We start from the raw sequence: 13,448 nt of genomic DNA, 5'->3' as shown, positions 1-13,448 counted from the left end.
TACAGCTAATTAGCTCCCTCAGGAATGGTTCTGATGGGAGGAACTGGAAGAGAAATGCATCCTGTTCTTAGGGCTTGCTGCAACAGAGACCTGATCTGCACATTTTGAAAATCCCAGAGGAGTTACCTGGTCCTGCTGCTGAAGTCTCCTTGTGGAAGTGCTCCAGACAGGCTCTTGGCTGAGGGACCTGCTTGATTACCTTCACTCCAGGTTGCCAGTGACATGAAGGTGCTCACACACGCTCGCAGCAACTTTCCCGCTTTAACACTATTCTGCCTAAAAAGTTGATAAAACAGTAATGCTCACTTACACTCTGAAAGTCAATTGTTTTTTGCAGCCATACCATTACACAAGATTTTCTTCAATACAGGCTGGAGGCACTAAGACAGAAGTAAACTTCTAGAGGCTGCTTCTAGGGACCTGCATCCCCAGCAGCAGCACTTCTAGGGCAGACTGCAAGACCATTTCTCATGCTTCCTTCAGCACCTTGTATCAGGGAGTGCAGGCAAGCCTTCACAATACAGCCAGCTGCATTACAGTAGCAGCTCTTTCTCTTCTGTTGTGCAAAACATCAAAAAACAACAGTCATTTTTGCTGGCCATGTTTTTATTTGTTTTTAATTTTAAACAGGGGAGCCAATGATACATCCAGTATTTCAAAGAAATCAGAAGGTAAAACAAATTTTCAGAAGACTGAGATGCTACATGCTATATTTAACCTAATTTTATTCATGCTTGCTTTTGAGGGGGGTTGGGAGTGGGACAGGAATCATTCAGTAAAAACATACAGTAAAAACAAAATGTCTCACCATATAGAACTTTAACCTACAGTAATGTTGTACCTTAATTATTTCCATGCACACAACTAACATTACAAAATTTTTTTAAAAATGAACACAATTAAGACTTCTAGGAGCAGTTGATAAAGCAATTCCTAATTTCTTTTGTAGAGATCAAGCACCTCCAATTACAAATTCCTATACACAGTGAGTGCTTTACTTGAAATGAAAACTAAAAAATAAAAATAAAAAAATGTATTGGATAGCCTCAGAATAAGACGATGTTAATATATATCCAGCTATGTAGGCAATAAAACCATAGTGCTAAACAAAGAGTTTTATCTGAAAAGTAACTCAAAAATTGACTTTCTATAATTACAGAAATATACTTATTTGCTAAAATAAATAAAAGTGCTGCATATTAACACTTCACTATAAAGAATGCATACCAGAACATTTATAAATATTGAATGATTTTCAATAATAGCTACTACAATAATGCTGGCTAAATAGAAGTGCATAATGAGAAGCACTATGGGTGGTTAATGTTTTGCCACATACTGCTGTTACCTTGAGGTAGATAACACATGCGTACCAAATTCTGCATTCGTTTCAGTTGCTGCTGGTATCATGTGTCTAAGAAATGTGTACAGTATGAAAAACTCTAAAATACGCATGAATGAAAAAAATGTTTTGGGAAAAATAGATATTTTCATGCAATTATGTACAGTCTCACTGTGTAAATTTCAAGGCAAGGTTCTTTTTCTGCAAAACATGGACACTGTTTTACTGAGAGAATGGTTTTTTACTTTGTTTAGTGCATTTTTTGTTACCTCCTGCATTTTGCATTATTTTGCTCTATTCTTTAATTTTGTGTGCAAACGACATGCCAGTTTAAAAACAAAACTAATGTATAGAAAGTAATTCTGAATTGTAAAAACAATGGTAAACAGAAAACTAATGAAATCCATACCAAAATTACACCGTCTGATTCAAGTAAAAAAATTACTTACACTAGTAATAAAAAAAGACAAACATATCTCATGAATATAAAAGAAATGTCTGCTGAGTGTTTTAATTTAGATGTTTCAGAATGCTGCTGTATGTTTTGTGGGGAATTTGGGGAGACGATTTCATAGCAGAAGGCGTTAACGTGGCCTGTATTGATTTCAGTGGCGAACCAACAGGGCTGTGAAACTGAGGAATACTTATAGCCTCAAGCTGCTTGTTGAAGAGGAGCTCTCCACTGTTACTGAGAAAGCTCTCTTCTCTTTCCTTCTCCCCAAGCTTCCCCTCTTCTACTGGCTCAGGTTCTAGCATTTCAGCATCTTCTTTCTTACTAAAAAATTTGTCCAAATAACTGGTGTAAGTATTTTCTTTTTCAACGTGTTCATCTTTCCTTACTTCACAACAAAACTGGTCTATGAGGAAGCACTCCTCTCCACTACTTACAAACTGACTGTCCCAAGACGTTTGGTACAGAGCTTCTAACTGTGCCAAATTAGCCATTCCCTTCTCCTGCTTCTCTCTGCTTACTGACTTTGATATTAATCCTTTCAACTCTATTTGAGACACTGAGCTATTCAAGTCATTTAATTTATCAACATCAGTAGACTCGTGTTGTAAACTAAGCTGAATGGTTTCTGCTATAAATGAATCAAAGTCAAATCCTTGATTCTTCTCCCTTTCTTTTTCAACCAGTTGCTGTGATGCTTCCTCAAGTGCTATCTGAGCTTTCACCAACCCATTCTTTTCACATTTAGACTTGCCTTTCTTATCTGACTTTTCTTTGCTCTGTTCCTTCCAGTTCGAAAGATCTATAATAAGCTTGGGCTCATAGTAATGGTTAACTTCACTGTCTCGCCAAACTAAATTATCTAGGTATGAAGATGACCTCATTTTGTAATTACAAGTGTGACTACATTCCAGATCACAATACTTGTTTTCATGGTGATCTGAATACTGCCAGCAAGGCTCAGTAGAGAAGTGGGTGTCAAAGGCAGGATCCTCCAGATACTTTTCACGATCTCCATCCAAATATTTGCGAGGATCTACTTGCACTTCTTCCTCATCAGTAACATCAGAAAGAGCCCTTGGATCACGCTGAACTTCATCAGCTTCATAGTTGTTATGAATAGGCCAGTCATGGTCTGAAAACTGACTTTCATGGTATCTGTAAAACAATTTCCTAAGTGTTAGCAGCTAAAAACCAGTCTTCTAGCTCCCAAGACAGAGAGAGTTAAGTTTAGAAATCCCCTTACAGAATAACAACAATTCAACACGAAGTTTTTCCTCAATCCAGCTGGGTACCTCTTCCAGGTTTTACATCTGATCTCGCATAAAGCAATCCTCATGTGCACATTTGAAAGATTTGAGTCCAAAAATATGTACAATAGCTCACTCCATTTACAGAATTTTTCCTTAAAGTGTGTTTAACTGATCACATGAATATTGTAAATCTCTTTACTATTATATCTGCTAAGCACTGGACAAGACAATTATACTTAAAACTCTCTTCATTTAAAGTTTATTTTTTAAAGAAATATTTTTGGGAAAAAACCCCCAAAGAGTAATGGAGAGATTAATTTTAGATTCTAGAGTCCCGAGTGCATCTTAGGCATGCATCAGCACCAAGTCAGTCCACTGAATTATAAACCCAATGACAATGCACTGCCTATAAGGGAAAAGTTTATTCTCAGGTCAACTTAAGAAGAAGAAACAAACAGAAAAGGAAATGATGCCCATGAAGGAACATTACTTCAAGGACACAACCATTCAGTTACATTACATGCCACAGTAAGTGATAAATTTACCTTTCCCAATTGTAAATATGGCTGTGACTTTCATCCATCAGCAGAATATCATCAACCTCATCTTCAATGTGAAAAGGATGACTTGAAATCGGCTCATCCGTTGGAAAGGAATAAATGCTCATATAAGGATGGGACAAAGCTTCTTCTGCTGTCAATCGATCCATGGGACTAAATGTCAAAATTTGCTCCAGGAAGTCCAGCGCTGCAGAGAAAGTTATCATTAAATAGGAGAAAAATGACATTTCAGACATCTCAAATTTAAGATTAAGGTGCAGTGCTTTGCTCTAAGGCATGCATATGCTTGAAAGTAGCTGCCTGTGAAGTATCAGGTACTGACACTATACTGCCAAATACGCATTCTGTAGCCACAGGACAGCTGGAAGAGTAGAGGTCAAATCTAAGATCAACAATAACTTAAAGCAGGAAAAAAATACTAAGAGAGAATGATTCAATTCTAGTTGAATCAGTATCCACCAACAGCTATCAGGAAACATTGCTGTCAGTTTGGCTGGGAACTTTCCTTTAAAAACACCCAAAAGACAGTTGTTTTATACGGACTCCATTCCAATGTTCCCTTATAAGACCAGTGACTCTAAACAGAGCAATCCCAGTGCAAACAGGTAAAGCAGAGATTCACAATTCTGCTCCAAAGACGACCAAGTAGCTACCATGTACGCAATTTTTTTTTATTACAGCAGAAGACAATCCTTCAGATAACAGATTCTTCTAACTGAAATTTGCTTTTAACAATCACACACACGCACTATGAAGTTGTTCGTTATTTTATGGTTTTGAAACACAGGAAATATTTTTTTCTGAATTACTTACCTTCAGGACTGATGCCTGGAAGCAACTGAGTTAAAGGTTTGTGTGGCTCAGTCATATCGTTCCTAATGTAAACTGGAATTACATTGAGAAGCTCCTGACGGTCCTCCTCATGTACAACAGGAATTGATTCTAGAATCAACTGCATCTGTTCAAGTTCATGCGCACCTGAGCACCAAGAGAAAACACAAGCTGCCATTTCAACTTCAAACACTTCTGATCCCTGTGTATGAAAGGCATGCCAAAATTTTGTGCTCTGAGCAGCTTTTTTCAGTAGAAGACTATTACCTCCTATAACAGAGGAAAGGCTGAAGTTCTACAATTGAATGATAATAAATCTGAAGAACTCTTAAAAATGCTGTAGTGTATGAGAATTAGAGCTGCTACACACAGATAAAGCGACCTCACCCTAAGCTTTTGCAAGGATGCTTTCACCATGGATGAGGTACTCTACAGCAATACCCTATCTCTTGTTATATACTACGTACTGCAAGCCTCCCCTTTCAACTGAACCACCTAACTAATTCAGTATTTGACCTCACTTTGAATTATATGTCCCTTATTAATAAAAACAGCAGTAGTTTATCTCAGCGATAGAACTTACAGGCCACAACCATTTGTATTAATATTCTACTCTGAAATCCCGTATTACTGTCAGGTGCAAGACAAAAACCATCTGCCAGTTAAGCAGTGTAACCTTGTTAAAAAAAAGTACTGTATTATGATTGACATTATAGTACACTTTCACCACTATTTGAAGTTTCTCTGAGTAAGAACTATAAGGGCTTATACAGCAAGTCAATTTTGAATAATGAACAGCATCTATATTCGGCACCAGTGTAGCTGGAGTACCCAGAAATACAGCTTGTCTACCTTAATTTATTGTTCAGCTCCAAGAAGCATGTAGCGTCCTAGAGATTCAACGAGCAGGTGAAACTATATTGGGTTATTTGCATGCCTGTGTTTCCCTCCTTCACCAAGCAGCCCTGGGCAATCATCAGCGATACTGATGCATGTGACATTAAATCGAAAATAAATGGGGCCAGAAAGAGATGGCGATGCGCTATCAGTTCACTCCAGCAGTGTGCACAGCAGTCTGCACTGGACATCCTACCATACATCTGTCAGATGACTTAAAAGAAAAGCTGTGGCCACGCCACTACAGAAAGTCTGACCGAGACCTACGTTACCCAAATGTATCAGTACTGTCTCATGTTAACTTGCTGGATTGAAAGAGCTGTTTTGTCCTCCTACTTCAGACTACTACAAATTACTTAATTTAATCTATGAGATGTTATACCGTCTGTAATTCATTGGAAAACAGATTCAACCGTATAATTTCCACCCTAAAAATTAATCAGCCTGCTTTCCACTATAAGTGAAATGAGCATTTTACAACACTCATTTAGAAGAAAGAACTAGAGAAGTTGTTTGGAACAGCTATTGAACTCCTCTGCCTCAAGTCCCCTTCCCTCCCTCATCCCAGGTAATCTGCACTTTTAATCCACATTCTTTCTCCCCATGTCAGCCTTCCAGACAGGACTCCTAAGAGATGGTTCAGCAGTAGACAGGAAATGGCAAACTAACCAAATCAAGCCCTTCAAACAACTTCGCAAAATCATTTTGTTCAGAGTCTCAGGACAGGCTAACTGTTCTATCTCCAACCATTTTCCCTTTCCAAATGCATGATGTTAAGTCCAGTCTTCTTTAGATCACAAAACTATGGCAGTGCTAAATCTTCAGAGGGACACATCCGCATCTAAAAATGTTTTTCCAGGTATCTACACAATGCAATTAGGGCACATAAATAAACGAGCCTACAAACTTAGGATTTTGGTTACTAAGACTGAGTTTATTTAAAAAAAAAGTCTAACCCTCTGCACAGCTATTAGATCATTAAGAACTTTGGGCAAATACCAAGGCTACTCAAAAAAAAAAAAAAAGCCAAAACGCTAGCAGTTACAATCAATCTATGCTGAATGCTGAAGTCTGCAGACTTTCTTCCACTGTTTCACTACTTTCCAGTAGAAATGCTTGATGCAATGGAAACCTAATAAATCTCTTATCAGCCAAGCATTTAACACACTGTGGACATTACTCCAATAGTTATTAACTCAGAGTTAGCAACTCACTGCAAGTTAAGAAAAGCCTCTTCACATATTAACCACCGATTTCTATAAAATAATAATTTCAAGGTGACAGTACTCCATTAATAGTACTTAATGTGAAAAAGCTCTCAATTTCATTACCTTGACGAACAAAGCTAAGAATTACTGCAGAGGTGTGCTTTTAGTCCACATGTATCTAAAGGAATGTGAACTTTGAAACGCAAGCTCAGATATTAGAGGTTTTATCTGTATTACTTCAATAATTTGGACCAACAGGAGCAAATCCAAGAGTGAGCTGGAATGAGACAGCTGCTGCTGAGGCCCCAGGGTGCACACAAAACAAGCATTTCAGGAGTTTACTTCAGACTAGCTCATCTGCTCCCACGGACTGAACGCCCATCAGCAGGTGGAGCACATTGGGTGATCTCCTACAGCGCAAATGACAGCTTCATTTTATCTAAAAAGACTCCAGTTTGCGCACTGAGCTAGATCAGCAATGTGGTACAGGACAGCCATCAAGAGATCTGCTTCAAGAATTTGCTCCTGATCCTAACCAAAGCACTAATGTCAATGCACCCAATGAGACCAGAGCATTGCTTCCCATCTTACCAGAAACGTTTGGAGCTTATGCATTTCCTTGGTACGCCATCCTAAAATTTAAATCTTTAAGAACCCTCCCTATACCACTGAAACAAAGGTCAGGTCAAAACAGCCTGTAGGTGACCAAAAAAAACCAAACAAAAAAAAAGGGAATGGGGAGAAAAGGCTACTCCTTCATAATTTAAAATACAAAGCAGCAAGAAGTAATTAGGTTAACCACATTCAAAAAAAAAAATCTTTATGAATATGATACTCAGGGCATTCATAATCCTTAAATACTCCCTGGATACATCAATTCACTAAAATATATTTATTTATAACACTTCTTAGGCTAAATAAATTTAGCTTAACCTAATTACAGACAGATTTACCATACAGGAGTATTAAATTAAATTGTGGTATTTATCTAAATACACACCACTATGAGTAAAAAAAAAAATTGAAATGTCTTCTGCTTTATAAATACATGGATTTATAGATTGGTTATATGATTGCACAATAATGTAGCATACCCTGACAGTCAGTGAGTATCGATAATAGCCATAAGAATCAACCTTTCTTTAGGAAGATAATTAAGCAGTACCACTCCTTTTAGGAATATACACACATTTGTATTCTATTTTTATTCTACCCACCTGCAAAGAGGGTTTTCCCAGTCAGCATTTCAGCAAAGATGCAACCTGCAGCCCACATGTCAATGGCTTTAGTGTAGTTGTTAGGAGAAAGCAAAAGACGGGGCGATCTGTACCATTTAGTAACCAATCCTTCAGAAAGATGTCCCTATTAAATTAAGAAAAAAGAAAAAAGTTTACTTAGATTTTTAAGAGGTACAGTTTTTTAATTACTTGTTTCTTATTTTTTAATGCACTACTACAAGACTTTTCAGTCTCAAGGTCCTAGGGATAGTACCATGTGCCCCTTACTAAGCCTTTCTACCTTTTAAAATGGAACAGCAATATCTTCATGAGTGACCAGAAACAATATAAAAGTATTTATTAGTCAAACGAGGTACTGCAGCAAAACTTTCTTACTCCCAGATGCCAAACAAATGCAGAGGTAACAATGAACTCTCTTGTGAAACATTATCTAAACCAGAAAGACAGTATCTCTATAACCACACTTGCACACTATGAACGCACCACTTCAAAACTTATCTAAGGCTTCTATAGTTACACTTCTAAAGGTTGCTCTTAATCCCAGGTTCTACATGCACTGTTAAATATCTGCTTTTCTGAACACATCTAGTATATTTTATGCTTGCAGTAGTCCTATCTGAGACAAAACATGTCATCCATAGATCTGTTTCACTCCATTTGCAAGCATTACAGTTCTACTGTATGATCCCTAACATGACATCCCACCTGCTAATGAGACCTTCCACAGACCATCTACCTCTGTGAAAGGGAGAAAGATGCTATTTTAAGAAGGCAGGGTTGTCAGCGTTTCACTTAAAATATTCCCACTCTTCACATACCTTGTGGGAATAATGAGGATCCATGATTCGTGCAAGACCGAAGTCACCAATCTTCAGCACCAAATCTTCAGTATTAATGAAAAGATTAGCTGGTTTGAGATCTCTATGCAGAACATTTGCAGAGTGAATATACTTGAGCCCACGTAGCAGCTGGTACATGAAAAGTCTGGCATGATCTTCCAGTAAAGGGCCTTGCTCTAGCAGATTAGCCAGATCTGTCTCCATGTATTCCTGGACAATGTAAACACAGTTCAATTCTGTAAGGGAGCCCACGTCATCTGTTAACTGGCTTCCACTAGGACCAAGAATTTCAAATACTTTGACAATGTTATCGTGGTCAAGTCTTCTAATAATTTTGATCTCACGTAGAGCATGTTTAACACTCTGGGGATCTGTAAGGACAATTTTCTTGACAGCCACTCTTTTGTCACAGTCATTATCGACAGCAGAAAAAACTAAGCCATTTCCACCACAGCCCAGTGGTTTTAAGTCCATATACCGAGAGCCCAGATCAAAACCATGAATGTTCATGAGACTTTCAAATTTTTCTGCCATTTTTAAATTCTTTACGTTTCTTTTTCCTCAGACTACTAAGCTTCTGTAAACACGCAGAGACACTTCCACTGGTATCTGAAGGAAAGGTCTTACAGAAAGGGAGAAGAAACACTTGGCTTTGACTGCAAGATGTTTTTTTGACACTCTCATTTCATTATGAGCCAGCCAGGCCTGTTGTGTCCCCTTGAATTTAGAGCCCGTAAGCTCTAGAACTCAAACTGAGCATAAGATAGAAAGATTGCAGCATTCATAGTTCAAGAAAGGTGCAGCATTTCTGCAGACATTAAAGAAAATACTCACAAGAAACTCAAACGGAATGAAATGACATACTATGCACTCAGCTCTACTGTGCTAAACTGGTTAACATTTAACAAAAGTGTGAATAAATATGCACATAATAGGCTTCTATTAACATCCTCCTCCTCACAGTGCAGATACATTCAGTGTTGGACTGGTCCTGAGCAGCGTCATTCTATGGTGCTAGTAAGCACTTTTTTTTTTTTCCTTCTTCCTCCTTTTTCTCTCCTTTGTTTACAGTCTAGTTAAACGGGGAAACTGGCAGCTCTTGATTTACAAAAGATGCCTTCTGTTAATGATCAGGTGGCTCCAGCTCACCGCAATCACAATCAAAGCTACCATCCATTTTACTCCGTGACAACCTGAAAAAGAGAGAAAAATACATCAATATTCCAGCACATACAGAAGTCTTCTTCCTCCCCCAAATCCTTAAGTTGTCCTAAATACACAACTTAGTGTCCAGTTACAAAATAGGAAGCCACTACAAAAGCTAAACTAATTAGAAATGACATATACTTTTCATATTTGTGGAAGAAAACTACTATTTCTAAACATATACCATGAAAATTTTAGATATAACCTATTGAGGATATAAGGCAGACAATGAAAAATCCTACCGAATCTTAATAAAGAAGGGACCGTCACAGAAAACTTGGTAATTCTCCAATACAGCTGTTAAGAGACAAGTCAGAAACAATAATATCCTGCACCTTAGTCACTAAATTTTGGAATAATTCTTTCCACTAAACTTTCACTCAAAGACAAAATCAGGGTTTTAACTATTTCACCATAATACGAGATAACTGGGTACCGTTCACACAAAAAGGGTAAGGTTCGTGCACTCCCAGTATTTTATTAACTTTCCAGAATATACAGCACATATCCAATGCCACTTATAAAGCTTAAATCCTTGTGATTTTGGCTAAAGTTTACTAACATCTCTAATAATAATTTTGCCTCTATAGATCCATTGTTACAGGAGTCATAGGGGTAATTCCTACATATTAGACAAATACTATTACTTTATCAATTACTTCTACACTTACTCAACCTATATCACAGAGAAAAACCAACAGCAAGTACATCTTACACAGCAACTGATACATTCCATAATCATTTCTCCTAACATATGGGCACTTTGAGACCTCATTTATTTTTTAATAGTCTAATGAATGACAACTACCGTTTATGAAAACAAAAGTGGTAATTTTCTCAGTAAGTTTCCCTGCCTGCAGCAGCAGAATGCAGACAAAGATCACATGTTGCATTTTCACACAACATCCTCATTTCTTTTAAAAAGCTCAAAGATGCCACAAAGAGAAGAGTCAAAGATGAACCTTACACAGTGTGGTAAGGTTTGGGCAATTCCATTACAAGTCGCTTGTATGTTCTTCTCCAACAACTATAGGTCACATCAAACCACTAAATGTCTTCCATTCGATCTTAGATTAACACATCTCAGCTCTTCACCCAGCTCTCTAAATAAACGTAAAGTTCTCCAAACTATCCCAACACTTCAGAGTTAACTGTAGAAGTGTTTTCCTCCAAAACTGCGCTAGCACTTCAGTAGGACAATCAGGACAAGCCTCCCCACTCCTAACAGGGCAACAAGAGCAGCTGACGTATTATTAACATATTCTAAATAAGGGCCTCAATTCACTAAAGTAATCAGAATTGCATGCAGAAAAAAAAAAAAAGCACAGCACACTGGCAAACAGAAACACAACTGTTTCAATGCATTTAATATTAGCATTCCTTAGGCTGAAGCCTGACTGCCAGCAAGACACACAGCCCCAGTGCCCTCGCTCCCACCTGCCTCCAGGTATTTGTACAGCCATGTGACAAACATGGAATGAAGAGGGAAACACATGCTATCCTCTGCTGGGTTTTTCTTTTTAAATAGAGATCACCAAATGTAGTGTTTCTAAACTGAAAAGTGTTGAGCTGCCCTCCACTGATGCAGTATAGTACCCCGCCAGAAGGGTGATCTTCAGAGCCTCCTTTCCTCAGCATGTGTAACTATTGCCTTGAGATTCCTTTCTTCACATGCTGCCAGGAGTCCTAATTTTAGACAGTTTTACAAGGGTTATTATAACCTTACTCCAAACATAATGAGGTAATACCATTACCTTTCCCAAAAACATCTTGAATTTATATCAGTATTAAGACATCAGCATGAGGACCCTTCTTCTAATACCCATGAATGTACTTAAAGAACAAATATAAAATCTATCCTAGAGCTGATAAGGATAGCATCAGTCACTACCCAACTCTTTGTTCACAATTATAAAAAGCAGAAGTCTAGCCTCTTGATTTATAACTTTTTAAACCTAAAAATATTTCCTCATTCACATGCACCACTTTCAGGCTCACTCAGAACTGCTACTTGTAAAAAAAGGTTACACCACCCCAGACTGTATTCTTTTCATTCCCCACCCTCCCCAAAAATTGATATGGAAACATTTTTGTAGGTTATACTAACACTTTAAATTTCATGTTAACTCAAGGTCCAAGGCCTCTGTTCAAATGCCCTGCAATAAGCTGTATTTTATATCCTTGGGACCCCTACAACCAGTTGTATTCTTCCCCGTAATTACTTATTGTTTCACACTGCTGATGTCTTCAGTATGCAGTCATACCAAAGTGGTTTGCACCAGCTGGGTGACACATCTGGAACCTCTCTTTTAGCCAGTTCCATTAAACAGCGCAGGAACAGATTTGAAAAGATGCCCATCAGTAGCAAGGAGTAAGATCTGATGATCCCTTCACCGTAACTCAGATCCTACCCCTTACCACCATGACTAGATGAAGGCAGCAGCAGAGCTACAACACAAAAGCAGTAATGACATTACTGCTTCAAGCAGAACGGGAGTTACAGCCCACTTGCTTACTTAAGTAGGAGTCCTAAAATTTTCATTCTGTATCTCTGAGACGATGCATTTTTAATCATCAGCTTACACTATATCCTTCCACTAGGTGACCACTAATTACGTTTCCAGAAGGTACATGGTTTTCAGAATCAGAGGGATTTAGCTTAGAAAACGAACGTTGACAATATAAGCAACCTATTGCAGCCTTCAATTTGACCTGATCCTGCTACAAACTTCCTATGTAACTATGAGCAAGTGACTTAAACCCAAAGCCACAAAAACCAGGGCCCAGCTATCATTCAAAACAGGACCTAGTCCTAGGAAGCTGAGCAGGAGGCAGCCTATCTACCAAACAGATACAGTACATCACATCAGTAGGATAAGGACAATTAGAGATTGTACTAGCAAAAATGGCCCACTATTAAAATGAGTTAAGTTAAGATTTAGTAATTTGGAGCGATCTTTCGTTTACTGCCACTGAAAATTCTACTTTGGAAACATAACAGATGACAGTGCTGTAGCAGCTTCATATATCGCTATCCAAACGACAAGACATGCTGTTAAACTAACCCCGCACGTTAACTACCCTTATCTCCTTTTCCACGTTAAAGACGTTAAAGACGTACTTGTTCCACTACGCCAGCGCCATGTCTCACCCAGTGCAGCCCTCTGCTCGCACGCCGCAGCCCCTTCGCTGCCATCGCCCAGGAGCTGGCCCCTCCACCAGGCCGGCAGTGCCCAGAGCATCGCCCGCGCCAGGGAAGCAGCTGAACTAGTTTCCCCCTCCACAAGTTAATAGCAAACAGATATTTAAGACAAATAGTCCTATGGACCAGAAGCAGGTAGGAGGGGCGGAAAACAAAAAGTTAACCCTAAACTGTCTTTCACTCTAAGATAATAATTACTTTTAAGGTAATCAACTAGAAGAAATCAAGGCTCTTCTCAAGCCAAAATGAGCTCAAAGTAACAAATTTTCTTTTTTGCATTTTATAGTTGTTTCTACCTTTGGAAAATACTGAAGTGGGGTTTTTAAACACTAATACTTAAGAGTGACACCAACACCCATGACATTTATATACTTTCAGTTTCAACGAAAGTCATAACCATCAGTCCCACTGTCTTAAAAAC

General features: G+C 38.3%; 1 protein-coding gene across 1 annotated transcript; it reads right to left on the bottom strand.

The window, feature by feature from the left end:
- Positions 1-588: 588 nt before the first annotated feature.
- MAPK6 (mitogen-activated protein kinase 6) lies at positions 589-9,694 on the bottom strand. The gene is made up of 5 exons (XM_009962086.2): positions 8,599-9,694; positions 7,760-7,904; positions 4,420-4,584; positions 3,592-3,793; positions 589-2,951 (listed from the first exon to the last, which is right to left on the bottom strand). The coding sequence occupies exons 1-5, from the start codon at positions 9,151-9,153 to the stop codon at positions 1,853-1,855; spliced, it is 2,166 nt and encodes a 721-aa protein (XP_009960388.1). The 5' UTR covers positions 9,154-9,694; the 3' UTR covers positions 589-1,852.
- Between the last annotated feature and the right edge of the window lie 3,754 nt (positions 9,695-13,448).

Source organism: Leptosomus discolor, chromosome 11 (genome assembly GCF_034619465.1).
Source record: "Leptosomus discolor isolate bLepDis1 chromosome 11, bLepDis1.hap2, whole genome shotgun sequence".
NCBI classification, from domain to species: Eukaryota; Metazoa; Chordata; class Aves; order Leptosomiformes; family Leptosomidae; genus Leptosomus; species Leptosomus discolor.
This window is presented reverse-complemented; position numbering and strand designations above follow the sequence as displayed.